The sequence below is a fragment of the Nelusetta ayraudi genome, unplaced genomic scaffold (assembly GCF_046127955.1).
Source record: "Nelusetta ayraudi isolate G7.1 ecotype Tasmania unplaced genomic scaffold, CSIRO-AGI_Nayr_v1 ptg000042l, whole genome shotgun sequence".
Classification (NCBI taxonomy): Eukaryota; Metazoa; Chordata; class Actinopteri; order Tetraodontiformes; family Monacanthidae; genus Nelusetta; species Nelusetta ayraudi.
The window spans coordinates 10355461-10374145 of NW_027466092.1; the positions used below are offsets into that span (position 1 = coordinate 10355461).

The 18685-nt window shown below is 43.1% G+C and overlaps 1 protein-coding gene across 1 annotated transcript; it reads left to right on the forward strand.

Annotated features, from left to right (window-relative positions):
- The first annotated feature begins 1677 nt into the window (after positions 1-1677).
- LOC142893547 (MAGUK p55 subfamily member 3-like) lies at positions 1678-18682 on the forward strand. The gene is made up of 19 exons (XM_076034213.1): positions 1678-1866; positions 9931-10087; positions 10378-10496; positions 10694-10771; positions 10925-11005; positions 11446-11583; positions 11907-11988; positions 12400-12485; positions 12580-12654; positions 12938-13134; positions 13252-13316; positions 14117-14134; positions 14366-14407; positions 16057-16215; positions 16832-16912; positions 17136-17229; positions 17313-17421; positions 17820-17939; positions 18035-18682. The coding sequence occupies exons 2-19, from the start codon at positions 10051-10053 to the stop codon at positions 18212-18214; spliced, it is 1761 nt and encodes a 586-aa protein (XP_075890328.1). The 5' UTR covers positions 1678-1866; positions 9931-10050; the 3' UTR covers positions 18215-18682.
- Positions 18683-18685: the final 3 nt, after the last annotated feature.

The following is an 18685-nucleotide window of genomic DNA, read 5'->3' on the forward strand; positions in this document are numbered from 1 at the left end:
GCAGTAACACACATATCAGAAGCTTCGGTCATTATGACACTCTGACACGCCACCCTGAGCTCCAACGGTCTTATTGTATGTGACCCACTGAGCAATGATGAAATGCGTTGTCATCATCCATTTAATCACAAAGAGAGCCACAGTTAGAGGCCCTGCGATCAGGGAGGAGGAGCAAGTGGCTCTGCATCTCTCCTCTCAGATAGTGTCACAAATGTCTGAACACATCATTGTGGTCTCTCGAGGGCTCAAAATAATGAGTCAAACCACATGAACAAAGGGAACAACAGAACAATAAACAGGAAAGGCCATAAGGATGAATAGAAAATGGGGGTAAAAAAAACAGCCGCACATTAAAATAAAATACCGGTACCAACTCAGATGATTCATAGGGTTGTTTTTTTTTTTTTAAAGCACTGGATCACCAACAGAGCTCCAATCGACCACTCACTGAGAGACGGAATGAATAGAAACGGATGGATTGAAGAGGGGCGGGCCTGAAGAAGCATGCAGTTTACAGCATGTGCACGCTGTGCTGCGTTCAGGAGCGGTCAGAAACAAGACGTTTCAGAATTTGATTGTTCTTTCGCGGTTTGAGCAACCAAAACAAAACTGAATTGTTTTGTGTGGCGACTTGTCCAGAGTACAAGGAGTGCAGGAGATTTGGTTAGAGACAATAGATGGATAGATAGATCTCTGATTCATTGAACTGTAAAAATGCATTAATGTGATTTAACCCATTTACCAATGGGTCTGTAAACGTGCTTCTCCAGCCACATATAAGTCAGTTTCAGTCACTGTCACACACAAAAAAATATATATTTTCAAAATTATGAAAGTTTTTAAATATCTGTATATATTGAGTTACTCTTTCAAAAAATGTCCTATCAAAATTATACAGAATATAAAAATGAGGGATGAATGATATGTTCACTTACTTTCATTCTAAGATATTGAGTCAACGCTATGATCAGGTTTGGGAGTATTACGTGATTCCACGTCATTAAATTGAGAAACCTTTTCTTTGGTATGACAAAGGTAGAAATTGGCTTTGTATAACAAACATTGGGCGCAGATGGCCCTGGGGACGAGGGGGACGTGCCCCCTCCCTAATGTCTGACAAGTAATGGTGTCTTCTCGTTTAAATCACCAATTGTTTAAATCAAACGTGCAGAAGGCATTACGCTGTGTGGCATGCGAGACAAAAATGTATGGCTAGTGTTCATCAGCTAGGCCTTTGTTATTAAACACACACACACACACACACACACACACACACACACACACACACACACCTCAGGTCTAAAATCCTATCTGCCTCCCCGCATTAAAACAACAACTGATGCATCACATTGTTTTCCTCCACGGTTTTTGACATCTTTTTTACATCCCAAATATCACGAGGGGCACGTGAAGGCGGCACCGGGGAAGGCGGGGGAGGGCGAGAGTGGAGTGGCTGACGGATGGGGGAGGGGGTGGCACGCCGAGTCTCCTGATTGGATGGAGCAGCCGAGTAGCAAAACCGTGTGTGTGTGTGTGTGTGTGTGTGTGTGTGTGTGTGTGTGTGTGTGTGTGGCGGGCGGATGAGAGCCGCGGAGAAACACGCAGGGAAGTACGGCGAAACAGACCAAAACACTGATTCAAATAACAACAAAGACAGAACGACACAGAGAAAGAGATACAGACAGACAGAGAGAGAGTGTGTGTGTGTGTGTGAGAGAGAGAGAGAGAGAGAGAGAGAGAGAGAGAGAGAGAGAGAGAGCGCAGCGGTTGTTGTGACAGAGAGCGGCGTCTGCTTCGGACACAGACGGACGAGCGGCGGGAAAGAGGCGGGCGGAGGAGGCTGGTGCCCAGGGCAGACTCAACCAGGTGAGGGGAGCCTTCCAACTCCGCGCAGCAGCTCTTCGCCGCTGTTGGTGTGACAAAGACCGGTGTTCCGACGTTCCAATTGGGCCACGCTGTTACCTTTAATTCACAACTATATGTGTTTTGTGTTGTTGTTGTTGTTGTTGTTGTTGTTGTTGTTGTTGTTTAGCCATTTGCAGCGGCACATTCGAGAGCGCGTGGATGTTCTTCGTAAGAATAAGCAAAAGTACAGTACGTGTGGCTTTGCTTTTTTTTTTTCCTTCTTCTTCTTTGATGGTTGACACAGAGGTCAGACACCATTTAGTGAAGGTCAGGGTTTACGACAGAGTTGTCCCGTGGTGTGCAAAGGTTATCACTCTTAGTAAGAGGCACAGCTGAAACACGCCCTGTGGGATTCTTGTCCTGTGCCTTCATTGCAAACAATGCCAATCATTTGTTTGTTGGGTGCATGTTTGGTTTTGTTTTTCCTTCAGATTCGGCCTGCCACAAAGCCACACTGGCACTGTTGGCACAGAACTGTTTGGGTGATTTAATGGCTTCCCACACTATTAATTGTGAGCAATAATGCATTTTTATGTTTGGATGAATTCCTCTTTTAAGAGCTTGTGCTGCTAATTGAAGTTCACCGTTAGCATCATTATAGCTGGCTAGTTTGTACAAACAATAAAATCCCTTTGTTTTGTTTTTTGAAATCATAACAACGGCATCAATTGATGACTGTCCTGAGATTAACTTAAGCCCACACTTTATTGGCATTGATGGGAAGTTTAGAACAATGTATTCTGTATTTGTAATTTGGTTTGAGATATGAAGACATTGTTCTGTTCTATTGCCAAGGCTGTGCCAGTCTGTAGCATTGGTGCACTTTGATGTAGGTGTTGTTGCAATGCACATAGAGATTTGAACCCTATACCGTCTTCCACATGACAGTGCAAATGTGGCTATTCATTATCTTAAAATTTGCAAATGTACAGTGGGCAACCTTACCCTCTCCCAAACAGACTTTGGAATGAGATCTACCGTGTCCACATATGTGCGGTCAGCCATGTGGGTGGCATCAATGGACACACACACACACACACACACACACACACACACACACACACACACACACACACACTCACACAGTAGTGGGCAGATGGCATGAGCAGTGTGTCAGCGACCTCGACTCTCGCTTCCCCTCGGGAAGGGTCAGACGGAAAATGAGTCTGGCAAACAGGTGGCGCTTGCGCATGTTTGAGTGTGTTCGTGACCAGCTTGGACAGAGACATCAGGTTGGGTGCTCTGAAACATGGGGTCGGGTATAGTAAAGACCTTGGCTGACACAACGGTACACACTGCCAGTGCACAAGTGTAAATGGATGGACTTTGTGAAGACAAAATATTGCTGGTTGTAAACCTCAGTTTTTGCAGAAACAAAGTGTAATCGTTTGAAAACTGCAAATGAGAGAACCAAGAGAGAGAAAAACAGGTGACTATTGCATTCAAAGTTAACGAAAACAATCTGAAAGCTAATAGATTTACCATCATTGCCTTGGAAACTCAGCCGGGTTCCATGGTCTGTGAGATAAGATGTTATCGTAATTCCAGTGAGATGACCAAGAGGTCAAACAATTTCCAGTCAACGCTGATGAAGAGATTGTATAATAATTTTAGCAGACACCTCCAAGTGACCTTGACCATCTCTCCACAGACACAACTGGAGTTAAAAAAAAAAAAAAGAAACGACAATCTATTAATTATTAAAATTTTCTTGTCTTGGTTAACCTTGAGAAAGAATGTTAATGTTTTCTTGAATGCCTCTTTTCCATTGGTGAATATATACTGTAGGTTGAAATTAGCTTTAAATGACTAAAACTGTTTTAATTTAATCACCTCAACAACGTCACAAAGACAATTTCTCTTTTCGCGATTCAACCATCAATAATATTGCTGACATTCACTGTTTTTGTACACTCACTAATATTTGTAGTTTTTTGTCTTTTAATCTAAGAAAGGCAATCTTTAAATGATTCAATTTCCACAATGACTGGAAATCAATATCCCACGAAATGTATTCCATTCTCACGCAACTGCATTCATTTTTAGAATATTACACTGTAATTGCACCTTTTCTATTCCTACTTTTCAAAACTCCAGTCTTGTTAGTCCTGCTTTGCACCCTGGTTTGCAACTGCACTCAAACATTTCATACATAGTGAGGTTTTTCTGTTCCATTCTATTTAGGGAAAACACAAAGTAGGGATGCAGGTGTCCCACAGGTACTGGTGAGAAACAGTTGTCCTGAAAGAGTTCAGCAAAGAAGATAAAATATTCAAATGTCTGTTTTTAAAGAAATAAAATCCAATTATGTGTGATGGCAAGAGAAATGTGAGCCCTTGAGAAAATATGGTGCACACTCTGCCACAATAAGACAACAAGTGTCACTCGCGCTGTATATTGCAGAGCTGCTGCAAAATAATAATAATAATAATAATAATAATAATAATGATAATAATAATAATAATAACAATAATAATAATAATAATAATGATAATAATAATAGTAATAATAAATAAATAAATAAATATTGTGTATGCTGCTAAAACCAGAGTAGTATCAGCATATCTGAGCTGGCTTCATGGGAAGAATGCTAAATTCAGGAAAAAGCCTTGGATGTTTACAAATTAGGATTTACTCTTATGGAATAGTGGTGGAATGTTAGTGTGCATGTCAGCATTAAGTGTCTTCTAGATAAGAGTGATCTATAACATTGCTGTTCCAGGCATCTTTTCAAAGGAGTAAATAAGTTTTAGTTCCACTGCTGGCATGAACAATGTTTAAGTAATTTTGCCAAACCTCTTGAGTAGAGCCTTGACATTTCAAGTCTGAATCCACTTAAAAGCCTCTAACAAGGCAGAGATGTGTTAGCCTGGTGCGTTGTTATGTTGCTCACTGCAAACCACAGCTACTGTGCCGTGTTTCCAACTAGTCTACAGGTGATTACGCAGTTTGTACGGAAACTAATCCTCCCATGATCTGTCTCCCTCAAATGTGGATTAACCACTGATATGTGTATGTATTTAATATGCAAATAGGTGGCATTGTTGAGAGTATTTAATGGCAAACATCCTTCCCAAGACATTAACAGCAAGTGAAAGCGCCTCATGGTGGGTACTGAGAAAAATGGCTTTAAAAGTAGTTTCTATAATCAAATCAAATTGGAATTGAGAATGTATGGAAAAAATGAATGGAAACAGTAAGTGGAATAAACATGCATTCATTTTAATTTTAATTGATCACGCTTTGTAGAAAACCAGTGTGCTGTTCGAAGTCACATTACCTTTGTTACCCACAAACAAGCTGTGTGATGGCTAATTATGGTGGCAACCATAAACTGGCAGAGTTAATGATGTTCAAGCGATGATCAAGGTTTCGCCTTGTCAGTGTAGTCGCTGGAATATATATTTTCTTTGTTGTTTTTTTTTGTCAGTCTTAATTGTGATGAGAGCACTATTTTCAGTGCCATCAGTCTCGGCCGGTACAGCTACTAAACACATCTTAGCCAAGCCTTAACTGCATGCATGGTGCTTCTCAGCTCTCTCTTCTAATCTCCCAGCACTTTCTAATCTATTTCATTGTTGGCTATTCATTGAAATCCTCGGTGACGCGAACAGCTGCGGGCGCGCAGTCTTAAATCGAGGAGGCTCCATAATAACGCCATATGGCTGGCAGCAAACCTTGAGTATTTAGACGATCGGCCGGGCAGGCGAGAAAGGGCAGGAAATCATAAAGATGTCGGTTTTTTAAGCTCCTCTCAGCCGCTTGTAATTAGAGGGAGGGAGGGCCGGTTGGATGGATGGGTGGAGGGAGGGAGGGTGGGATGGAGAGAAAGAGGGTCAGAGACGTGGGCCGAGTGCGCAGGAAGGCAGCGCTGAATGAGAGCAGGGAGACACAAAAGGCGTGAGAGGATTTTCCCCATGGCTGATGGCTTTGTTGTCGGAAACGATCGGCAACTTAGTTTGTTTTGCTACCAGCAGACAGAAAAGATTTTGGGGTATGTCGAGGTAAAACTAGCGTTTTGGATGATTCCAAAATTTCAATGTAACAATAATAACAATAATAACAATAATAATAATAATAATAATAATGATGATAATTTTTTTTGCAGACTAAGGGCTTGCTTTGTGCTACATTTTTCCTGGGTGAGCACCACTAAAGACTCCGCCTTCCTCTGGCAGTAGTCACTAAAGAAATGACCATGGCTCTTCTTTGTTGCATATCTGCATATAAAACTTGCCTGTCTGGATTTCTAATTCTCATATTCGATTATGGTACTCTTTGGTTGAAATACACAGTGCAGTTAGTACAGCAGCTGGAAGAGTTTCTCGGATTTCCTTTTGCAATGTTTCTCCCCATATATCTGGCCATCAGCATTTCCGGATGCAGCTTATAGACATTTTAGGGCATGTATGAACTGGCTCACTCTTTGCTGTTGCCTCGGCTCGCTTCGGCTCGGTAAGTATGCGTCTCCACTGGCCCCTACACGGTTCCGACAGTCACCATTTTGGGACCTGCTTCCTTGGGGTTCCTAAAAGCGCGCTGACCAGGGGCCATAGCGGTGACGTAGCAACGCGCAGGGCACTGATTGGGTAATGAGTTTTGACGTCTGGCGTGTGCGAATCACCTCGAACCAACCCGCCATTTTATATAAAAACAAAAAAAGGTGTAGGACTGTCCAGGTGTTTCATTGGCGAATGGTTTTTTTTCTCTCTGGAGTCGAGACAATGGCACAGAAAGTGTTTCCGTGGACGAACACTGAGGTCCAGGCTTTTTTGTCCCTGGTAGCGGACGAAAGGATTCAAAGCGAGCTCGACGACAGAGTACGCAACGTTCGCGTTTTTATGGACCTTTCCCAACAAATGCTGTCGCACGGGTACAACCGGTCCGCCAAGCAATGTCGGGAGAAGCTGAAAAAACTTAAGTGCGACTACCGGAAGATCGGAAATGGTCGAAGTGGTGGTGTTCGAACTTCGTGGAGGTGGTACAACCAGGTGGACGCGATTTATGGGCACAGGCCAGCAAACAACGGGAGTGAGAGCGGCGGCATAGACTCCGCAAAAATGGAACCAGACCAGCTGGCAGAGGACGGTGAGTCGTGTTTTCTTTAAACACAATGTGTTTTTTTTTGCTAATTATGTCCGACTCATGTAGCTACATCATTAGTATCAATCTGCACATATCTTTTTGTTGGCCTAAGCCCTTCGACTGAAGTGAATGCACCGCTAGCAAGCGGGGTTTTTTTTCTTCTCGTTGTTATTTATTTTAGGTTAAGAGTTACCACTGCATATCTTAACGTTTTTGTGGACTTAAACCATGTTTTCTTTTTCAGAAGAACCCATTCCGACGTGCGAGGCGTCGGACTTTTCTTCAGTCCTCGATCCACCAACTTCCTCACCGTCCACCGCCATCCCGCCACTGAGGGATGTCTCGAGAATTCCTCGACACCAACTCCGTCGTCGCAACTCTCCCAATTCGGTAAAGCTGACCGTATTGACACCCCATTTGGTCATGGCGTCGACGTCGCGAGTTTCTGCTCAGGCATGAGGGACGTCAAAGAAAGAGAAATGGCGCAGCGTGCCGAACATGTCCAGCTGATCCTGCAAGATGCTCGTGAGGCCAGGGAGAGCGAGGCGCTACTAAGGCGGGAGGAAATCGCGCAGAATGCCGCTTTTAACACAACCTTCCTTGGCATTATGAACCAACTCGCGCAGGTTATCTCAGAGATAAAGAAATAAGAGAAAAAAAATAATGCTTTCTGTATTTTCCTATATTTTTTTAATTTTATATCCTTATTTTTAATAAAGGTTGTTATTTTTCTTATGATTGTGTCATGCCTATTTTTTTTTATTTTCATTAACAAGTTCATTGAAAAGAAGAAATCATGAACCAAAGCTTGGGCCACGTAAATGCATTACCTTCAGGGCACAAACCAATTAGAATCACCATTGATACCCTTATAGGAGCTTAAAAATATATATATCAAAATATGCCAGCTGTGGCCACTCTTTGAGCACACAAGGCACACTTTCATTAACAAGGTTGTTTTGTGGCTCTTTTCATAGCAGGTGGAGAAGCTGGCTTTCATTCCCACGCAAGAATTAATGGCACAATTGAATGCATCTGTATTTTAAACATTTTAAACAACAGACTTCAATGGGCTTTTTGGACACTTCCACCAGCTACATTGAGTCCTGCTTGTACCAAGGCTGTTCAATATAATTGACACTTTAGGCATGATGTGCTGCTTTCAATCAAGTGTGTTGTTGTTGTTGTTTGTTTTGTTTTTTAAGAGGAACTTGACAGCTGGTGTTTTGTGCTCAGTGCTGTGTCAGGGGAAAAAAACGTGACCATGAAGTCGCAAGTTGATTAATGCAGAACAATACGTCAGAGTGCTGACAGAATGTCAAAATGTTTGACAAGGGAACAAAGTGTTGATTCTCTTTGATGCATAGACGAGCTCTGGAATGTCATTGTCTTTGCGAGAAATAGATTTCATAAATTGGTGTTTCTGACATGCTAATCAAAGGCAAATTGGTCTTGAATGTGAATGTCACTGAACTGTGAGCCAGAAATCATCAATGACTTGTTCCAGTTTTCATCCCAGGAGCTGTTTGTCGACCTCCGATAACGTCTGTTCTCATGTTCTTTAAATATTTACATTGAAATAACGCTGTGTCATAATGTGTCCAGAAAGGTAGCTGAATGTCCTTAAAACGTTAATGCCTGCTATATTGTTTTCATTTGATCAGACAAAATTATCCTTTTGCAGATGATGAAGAGGCATTCCTCACTTTTGAAGCCATGTCTGTCTGTGGAAGAAGACAAACTGATTTATTTCAAGATGGAGATTAACTGGAATAGATTTCACTTGTCCACTCAACTTGTGGGGCTTCGTCTTTACCTCCCACCTACGCAGCGACAAATACCTGTAGCTGCTGCAGGTACAAGGCATGTGGAGAATATAAATATTCAGCTACTCTGCATCAGATTTCTCATTTCAATAAGCCTGCAGATTCCTGAAACTCTTAACAGCGCAGCACCTCACTGTTAAAATCACGCAATAAAGGTACCTGGTATAATTAGCTTTGCTAAAGCTAACATGGCAGACGATCTTTAATACTTACAGCCTCATTGCAAGTCTTTCATCCAGGTTAAAAGGTTTGTGATGTACTAACTGGTTACCACATTAAAACCGCTGCCAGGTTTCTTGCACACGTTTCTCTCCTGGAATCAGTATTGACTGACCTTCTGTCTTATTGGGTTACATGGATTGTTGTGTCTGTGGCTCTGTTGGGTTTAATGCCCTCACGACCAAAATGTTTTGGACTGTCCTGCATGTGACCACCTGCAGATATGGCTTTTTAAACATCAAGACAACCAAGGGGAACATCGAGATCAGGTCTTGTCTGGTTGTCAATGTGAGGGACGCTTTTTGTTGAGATCAGACTTGAAAACCAACAGGGGGGAGATATGGCCTGAACGAAATTGAATGCCATTAATACCAGATAGCGCACACAACAGCAAATGGCTCCATAAATAATGTGAGACATCTTTAAAAAAACAAAAAACATTTTGCTAATCTAATGGGGAGATGGCTCAAATATAAACACAGCCATGCTGCATGTTGACAGAGGAGATGAAGCAAATGGTTGGATGCTAAAAATCTGCTCTTTGCTTTCTGCTGCGTGACTCATTCCGTTTGAAGTACAGCAAATCCTTTCTACCCCAGTAATGATTGTACTCGTTAATTATCTTGAAACCTAAATGACAAATGGGTCAATTAATCACTGTCAGAGATTAGCTGGGTGGACTCCAAACCCAACACACACTTAAAAAAAAAAATTAATAATGATAATCTTATATAGTGAGACTACATTTCAAATCATAGATGATGTGCTCCAGTGTTGCCGACTAACCATGGTGCACAGTCTTTAAAAGATAAGCTAAAATCCCTGAGCCTCAGACTCCTCAGGTTTGCTTTTATGTTGTCAGAAGTAAGTCACTCAGTTTTATTTTTATTTCCAGCTTCGTCTCTGATTTTCAGTTTTGCCACCCGCGAGGAACAAAAGGAGCCCGGTGGTGGGAATTCTCCAGCTTTACCCCCTCCCCTCCCCCATCTCATTTGCACCGCCCTGCCTCCTCTGAATGATTGAAGCCATGCCCATCGCGTCTGCAAGCACAGGTACAGGCAAACATATGCTCAGGCTGCTTGTTTATTCTCCCTGATGCCTTTGATTATAAGCACATAAATAATGTATGAGGAAGACCATCCAAAAATCTTTTGCTCTTGACATAAGGGTCTAAAAAAGCACTTGGAAGAAATGCACTTTTGTGGCTGTGTGCAGGGGTGTATTTTTTCATATAATCAAGAGACTTGTATCACAAAGAGTACAAATCATGTACATTTATTAATGAAACCATTTCAATCAAACCAAATGAATCTAATATTTAAGTTTTTTTCCTGGTCCATAGGGCTTCATGAGACTTTGGCCCTGCTCACCTCTCAGCTTCATCCAGACGCCAACCACAAAGAGGACCTGAGGTTCCTGAAGGATGTCTTCAGTGAAAGGAGCCTTGGGTACCTCATGAAGGTGGAGCACATTATCAGTCTGGAGAAGGAACAGTGGTGTCAGATCTGTCATAAGTGTCTTTTAATTGTGAAACGTCTTCATCTCTGTAATTTTTCCTTACTTGAACATGAATGCAACGAACATGAATGCATAGAATATGAGCATGATATTCTCTGTGGAAGTCGTCTTTGAGTATGGCGTTCTCATATGTGTCACAGATTCATGACAAACTGCGGCATTATGAGAAACACAGCCCGACTCCAGTTCTGCACAGCGCCGCCTGTCTGGCAGAGGATGTAAGGACAATCTTTCCTTCAAGAATTCCTAGCCAACTTGAGATAAATGTTTGCGATAAAGATACTTTATTTATAAAGCGTTGTGCATCACTTGAAAGTGGCTGATTTTCTTTTTGCCCTCCCCCCCATTCCCTCCAAAAAATATAAAATCAGTTGGCAGAGGAGCTTCAGAATGGCCCGCTGGAGAACGATGAGAAGGAACTACTTCTCCTGCTGAACACTCCTCACCTCAAGGTTTGATCTCGCATTGTTGCCACAAGGTTTCTGGCTCTTTTGTTCAGCTGCCTCTTGCTCTGTCTTAAGTCTGACTTCATAAATGTTGGTGCACCTCAACTCTCAGACCCTCGACTGCTCTTAGTTTTCCTCGACTTAATCGTTATTTGCATAAGAACCGTCTCAAAGCTGTCTGTGGCCTTTCCCTCTGTCCTCTAGACAGAAGACTCTCCAGAAATGATTAGATTTGAAGTTACTGACATTTGGTGGAGTAAGAAGATGGTTACGGCTCTGAGAGCTGAGCATTTCATTTCAGGGATGCTGTTCATTCCTTTTTTTTCCTTCATTTCACTTTCACTCTGACCTTCTCGCTTCCTTTCATTACATCTCTAGGGCACATTATCTGCCCGCTCTCTTGAATCCCCCCTCCCCTTCGTCAAAACATCTGCTGTTTTGTGCAGGCGGTGTTATCAGCTCATGACACAGTGGCCCAAAAGAACTTTGACCCTGTGCTACCGCCACTGCCCGAGGACCTGGACGACGACTTTGAGGAGGAGTCTGTGAAGATTGTGCGGCTGGTGAAGAACAAGGAGCCGCTGGTGAGGAAAATTTACGATGCAATTTATGTTTTTTTCTCCCATTCACCTCAAGTTTTTATTTTAGCTTGAAACTAAACCAAGTGACCAATCAAACAGGCAATGAACAACATCACAAAATCATTGCAACCATGGCAAGGTAGATGTCGCCTGAGAGTTCCCCCCCTCGTTTTGTCATCCAATCCAACGTAATCAAGCAATGATTAAACAATCAGAGCCAAATAAGAACCCAAATCAAGCTTGTTTTTCTGACTCCCTAAAAACAGTCTGACCTGTATTGTTGCTCCTGTGATTTATCTATGTGCTGTTTGTGCCTTCTCCACCAGGGGGCGACTATACGGAGAGACGACGCCACGGGCGCTGTCATCGTGGCCAGAATCATGAGGGGGGGTGCGGCTGACCGCAGTGGTGAGACGAGGCTCCGCTGACCTGTTGTCACCAGAAAGTGGTGAAGATTATAATCTGAGCAGAGAATCAAAATGAAATCCTCTGTTTCTCTGAGATGTTGATCATGAACTTCCCGCTCAAAATGACTTTCCTTAGCTCCGCTCCAATGCAGTCAAGTGAGGAGATTACACTGTGTAACCCCATGAACTGTCAGGGATCAAATCCTTGAGATTAGTGCCGCAAGATTGCATATTTTGAGATTACCAACAAGGGTTGCTTTCTGACCGCTTGCCATGGAGATGTTATTGACTTCATGCCAATGGAATATTCTTTTTTGTTCTCTGTCATGAACTGATTTTTTTTTTTCTTTTATTTCCCTGTGCTTGTTTTCAGCAGACTTGTTTTGTGGGTGTGTTCTGTTTGTCTTTCCAGGGCTGGTGCACGTAGGGGATGAGCTTCGAGAGGTCAACGGAAACCTGATAACCCACAAGAGGCCAGATGAAATTAGTCAGATCCTGGTAGGAAAAAAAACCCCACCATCATCCTAAATGTAGATATTTTTCCATAGTGAGGCAGAGGATGGTGACAGTGCTCTTTCGTTTTTTTTTTCAGTCGCAGTCACAAGGCTCTATCACGCTGAAAATTATTCCAGCTGTTGCAGATGAAGACAAGCTGAAAGAAAACCCGGTGAGACTCTCTTGCCTGCAGAATTCCTTTGATGAGATGACTTCAAACTTTAAACAATTGTTTTTAATAATTTTCTCGTGGAAAAGGATGTTTGATGGCTTTGCAGTAATGGAACTTCAACCTCTCAGAAGATATGATTACAAACACTTAAACCGCTTTTCTCATCTTTATGCTAAACTGGGCCAATGGGTTTTACATTTTATAGCCAGATGTGAATTTAACGTTTTCAAGTGAACATTTCTCCAGAAAGTCTCCCTCTCTTACTTATTTGTGCTCTCTAAAGGTATACCTTCGGGCTTTGTTCAACTACACACCTTACGAGGACAAAGCCACGCCTTGCCAGGAGGCGGGACTTCCTTTTAAAAGGAGGGACATTCTCCAAGTTGTAAGCCAGGAAGACACCACCTGGTGGCAGGCCAAGAGGGTGGGTGACTGTAACCTGCGCGCTGCGCTCATCCCCTCTACCCAGTTCCAAGAAAGGTACCTCTAATCCACCTCGGATAAATCCCCGCGTACTTTGACCTCAAAGTATGTTGATCGCTTCCATTTTCTAGCTCAAAATAATAAACATTTCCTGTTTGTCTTTGTTTCCGCCAGGCGTTTAAGATACAGGATGAAAATGGGTTCTTTCCCTGCCCCAGCGTCCCCCCGAGCTCTCACGTGTAAGCCTATTTACTATTTACTCTCTGCAATTGGACGTTGTTTATTGCAACCCAACAGCACAACCGTAAATGTTCAACCGGCTTAAAACTGCACACACAACATGCATTGTCTAAATTTCATCCAGCAATTTCATCTAGCTAAGGAGATGCAGATAGAGAGATTACGAAGCCACGAGTGATCTGAGGTTAATCTCGAAAAACAACCGCGTGTAATCCGTCGTTTCATTTCCTAATCCAATTTCAACAGAGAATGACACAAAGAGCTTTAATAGACAACAGGTGGGGGGCTATTTAGGTCACTTCTAGTATCTGTGTGAATTAAAAACACATGCTTTTTACGAATATATGTGTATAAAATACACTGCTTTGTGAACTTTATTAGAGCATCATTTTTTTATACATATGAAGGTATAACTCTTGAGTTTAAAGTCCCCGTGGGAGAATTATTGTGAGATCCTTTTGATGTCACCAGTCTGGTAGAAGCGTCGGTCCATTTGTCTTCATAAAGGGGTCATTTCCAGAAACAATTGTTTTGCTCTCACACTTCCTCAAAGATGGAGTAAACAGAAAGACTTAAAGGATGAACTTTTCGCATTTCTGGTGTGTTTGTTGACCCACTTGAGTCACGTTGATCTTTATTTATACGGGGGCCTTTAAACGCTGACACAAATCAATCTTTTGAAATCACAGGTAACGAAATGTCTTTCAGTGTGCCTTAGGAAGAATAATAAATCAAACAGTGCAGTTGTAATATTTAGTCGTAATACTGTGGGTGTTATTTCTTGCATTGCTAACCCCAGATGACCGTGCAGAGAGAGGTACGTGTGCGATCCGTCGTGCAGGGTGGGGGTGGTGGGTGGGATGGGTGGTGGATCATCCCTGCATTAATCGCCATCAGCTCTCCACCTCAGCATCACATTGTCAGTTCCCCTCCAAATGCAACCACTGTGTTTCCTCTCCTGAAATCCTTTAAAACTGAAACGCGTTTGCAACCTCAGTTGTAGCTCCGCCTCCCAGCCCCGCTCTGACCCTGTCTTTCCTTCCTGCAGAAGACTGTGACAGCGAGGGTGCCCTGAATGGAAAGGAAATAGGTGAGAAGGTTTCGACCAATGACCTTGCACCTGTGTGTGTGTGTGTGTGTGCGTAGGCCGATGCATCCCATCCTTTTGAAGGTGTTGGGACTGAGTGCTCTGTCCTGCTCTGGTTGGTTTTTGGTGGTTTTTAAATTATTATTATTTTGTTTTCCAACACATTTAAGTTGGAAATGTGACGATCTGCCAGTTTTCAAGTTCATCATTTTATTCATTTGTTGCTTCACACCTGAGCTTTGGTCCTGCTCCATTGGCAAGATGAGCAGTCTGACCATCAGGTTTTGTTTGTCGCTGTCGATGTGACTCGCCAGTGCTGCTGGAGGTCGATTGAAAATACCAATGCAGTCATTGCGATCTGTTTTCTTGCTTGTCATGTGAAGTATCGCGATTTTGACCCATGCTTTGGCTGTCCATCATTTAGCCCAGAGTAAGTTTTGGTTCTTTTGTTTTTATTGCTGTGTTTCCATTCCAGTTTTTCACAAAATAAAAGTGATGGAGGTACAAAACATTTTGCGTTTTCACTTGAAGTGAATTGGTCACATGACCCCGTACGTCACGTCCTCTGACGTGTAAATGCAAAAAAGTGTTTCCATGACACTTTTGCGATACACCTCTATATCAATACGTCTGAAAAACCACCTCATGAGAGCATCAAAACCTTTCAGCGATATTTGAGAGGTTTTTCAAAGTTTAGGTGTTTCCGTTACCTGTTCTTTATTGTGATATTTAGGTTTCGCGCAATTCTAGGTTTAATGGAAACGCAGCTAATGTATGTTGCTAACTAAACCTTCACTTGTGTCCGGTGCATAATTTAGTGAATTTAATTAGTGAATTTAATTTAATTAGTGCATGGAGTAAAGTGTGCAGACTTGAAAGACTGGCATTAATCTTCACATCTCATTTCATTATTTTATACTGACTTCCTCAGATGTCAGACACTTAATGAATGATTTCATTATCTGTGTAGCAGATTTCCAAAAAAGTGTGAGCTTCAAAAGAAAGTTTTCATCCGCTTAGCCGCCCCCTCCACCCGCTCTTTTTTTTGGCATGTTGAATGCGTCAGTCTAGATGGATCAAAGTTTAAAATTTAGACGGCCAGACACCCTGTCACCCTGTGTGTGACCTCGGCGGCCTCTCTGTGCTTCTCGCAGTGTCTGTGTGGGCTCCTCATAGTGGCTTGTTTCCGTCAGCGTGCAGCGTCCTTACCCATGCAGCTTGCCGCGCCCCCTCCACCGCCACTCTTCGGCTTGTGTGTGACGCTTAAACTCGGCATGCGCGGTTGCCAAATTTGTGTTGTGCTGATGAGATTTTAGCGGGGCTGAACGAATAATCTAATGTGAGCTGCAGTCTCTCCCAAGAGTAAGGCAGCCCCTGCCTTCTGTGGCCATGCTTTCTCATGGGATTTTTACTCAGGTACTCTTAATCATTTCTAATGGTGTTGTTAGTGTGTCTGTGTCATGTGGCGTAAGGTCTTGGGACTTTAATTTCTTAACTCAGTTGATGGTCTTATCATCTCTTGTTTAATTTTAGTTTTTTATTACAATTTTAAGTGTTTTTGGCAGTTTTCTAACAAAGATCCTGTTCCTGTCTGTTCCTTCTTCTTCTTCTTCTTCTTCTTCTTCTTCTTCTTCTTCTTCTCTTCTACAAAGCTGGCCTCCGCAAAAATTTCCGCCTCAGGAAAGAGCGTCACGGTTCACCAGGAGATCCTCAAACTCCAGACACCAGTCACGCAGAGTTCATGATTTATGAGGAGGTTATGCAGTACCTGCCCCACCCTGGGGACAGGCCCCGCCTTATCGTTCTGATTGGTACGTTCACTCACCAGTGACACTGCTAACACTAACCCTGACCCTAACACAGGCATGCGTAAACTACGGCCTTATGCGGCCCGTGAAGCTTCTTAATCCGGCCAACCAAACTTGAAGAAATTATATTAATAGAAAGTAAGCGATAACATAGCTGTAATTCATCAATTTTCAAGAGTCATTTCAATAAAGAGCTGAATACCGTGGGGCTACAAAGACAGATATTTTGTTGTGACTTTGCTTTTGTTCATTTTCAATAGACATTAAAGCACATGTATTCTACACATCACATGATATATTTTTTCCTCCTATGAGGTGGGTCACCAAAACACTCCATCCATCTGCTCCTGCTCTGCCCCTGAGTCAAATTTTAGAACCCACTGTGGCCCACCAGTCAAAACGTTTGCCCACCCCTGCTCTAACCCATGCCATGCAAATGTATTGCAATGTCAGTTCAAATCAATTGTATCAAACTGTTGCAAAACAAGACAGTCACGTCTTTCATGAATAGAGGTCCAGTCCCATTTCTGAGACTCTGAAAGATTCTGATTTTTTTTAACTTTATAAGACATTTGTTGTGAGCTCATCAATCTCGTCCGTGTTTTTTCTTTGCTTGCAGGTTCCCTCGGAGCTCGGGTCAACGAGCTCAAACAGAAGGTGATAGCGGAAAATCCTCGACATTATGGTCTGGCTGTTCCCCGTAAGTCCTTCTACACCTGGTTTCTGTGTTTCCTGGATTTAGTGTGTGTATGTGTGACTCCGTCACCAATATTTTAAAATGGTTGACTGGACTTAACAGTGACAATCATTCAGACTTTGAGATCATTTTTGATTAAAAAAAGCAGACTTGATGAATATTCACATTCATTCCATGAGAGAAGCTAATAGAGCTCCTTAACTGTGCGTTTGTTGTGTGCAAACAGACACCACTCGACCCAGGAAGGCCCATGAGAGAGACGGAGTCGAGTACCACTTCATCATTAAAACTGCCTTCGAGGCCGACATCCAGAACGGAAAGTAAGCAGCAAACATCAGTAGAGCAGATCTGGCGATCACTCCTTTCATTCCACTGCATCGTGCTCACTGTGTCATCCCTGCAGGTTTATAGAATTTGGGGAGTATAACGACAACCTTTACGGCACCAGCCTGGAGTCCATTCGCAGGATTTTGGCTCAGAACAAGAGCTGCGTCGTGGACGTGCAGCCAGAGGTGAGTGAAGAGCTGCAGTCTCGACTCAGCAGAAGGCTGTCGTCTGACGTCACCCATCTGCGCTCCCATGATTTTATGATTTTATTTTGCATGCACATTTAGTTTATCTTTCTGATCACCTACATTTTATTTAACGTTACAGTTGCGTCACTCTAAGCCAGACTTACCAGAATTAGTGCAGGAGCCAGATGACCTAAATTTCAGCGTCGCTAATCTGACAGTCACATTTTTTTCGCCTCTCACACTCCCGAGTATGAAAGATGGATTTAGCTGATCTTTAATTTAGATGCTGTGGATGGAGCACGTCTGAGGTGGACGGTGCTTTCAGTCAACTCAACGCTCTTTGTGTCTGTTAAAAAAAACACACTGGATTGTCTGTTTAATCATTTGTCTCGCAGGTGCTGAAGACTCTCCGCACGGCTGAGTTCAAACCGTACATCGTCTTTGTACGCACTCGCGTCCACGAAACCCAGAGAAAGCCTCTGGGCTCTTTGTCCTCCCTCAGCCTGGGGATCACAGTAAGCGACCCGTCAACTCTGTTCACAGGACAATTTCAAGAACTCAGAAATGTCGTTCCGTCCTATTTACAACCTCGTTTCTCATCACTGCGCAGGAGGAGGACCTCCAGGAAATGAAGCAGTCAGCTGAACGCATTGACGAGTGCTACGGCCATTGGGTGGACTACGTGTTGGTGAAGGAGGACCCGCCCAGTGCCTTTGCTGAGCTCCACCTCGTGTTGGAGAGGTTGCACGTGGAGCCACAGTGGGTGCCAGTGGGCTGGGTGAGACACTGAGCGGCTGAGCTCAGCCGCAAGTTCTGGAGTCGAATCCGGCAGACAGATCGAACTGCTGGAAGCCCTCTTCACGTGTAGGAGCGATCCCGTCCTCACTGCCGCGCTAACCATTCCAAAAGTCGTCCGCGAAAATGAGTTACGACCCGGTGCATTTTTTCCATCAGTGTGAACATCAGGCATGTAACGGTAGTGTGCAGCGATTAGCCGTAGAGATAAAATGGCAGCATAGCAGCTTTGACAGGCATGTTGTGCGGAGCTTCTAACCCAAGCCGTAATAATCGATCTGTGAGATGTTTACTGTTAAAGCAGCAACAATTTGAAGTGCCATATGAAGCATTTACAACTCTTATAATTGTCCAGTAAAAAGGTCTGCCTGCGCACGAGGATTGTAAGCATGTTACTGTGAATCAGAAATGTGTATTGACTGGTGTTCTGAGGTAGTAAAGTGCAGAGAAATGAAACTCGCTGTGC

Bases quoted from the DNA above. Each gene is read 5' to 3' on its own strand.
- LOC142893547 (XM_076034213.1), top strand. From the start codon at position 10,051: ATGATTGAAGCCATGCCCATCGCGTCTGCAAGCACAG. The intron at 10,088-10,377 runs GTACAGGCAAAC...CCTGGTCCATAG, and splicing joins CATCGCGTCTGCAAGCACAG to GGCTTCATGAGACTTTGGCC. The intron at 17,422-17,819 runs GTGAGTGAAGAG...TTTGTCTCGCAG, and splicing joins TCGTGGACGTGCAGCCAGAG to GTGCTGAAGACTCTCCGCAC.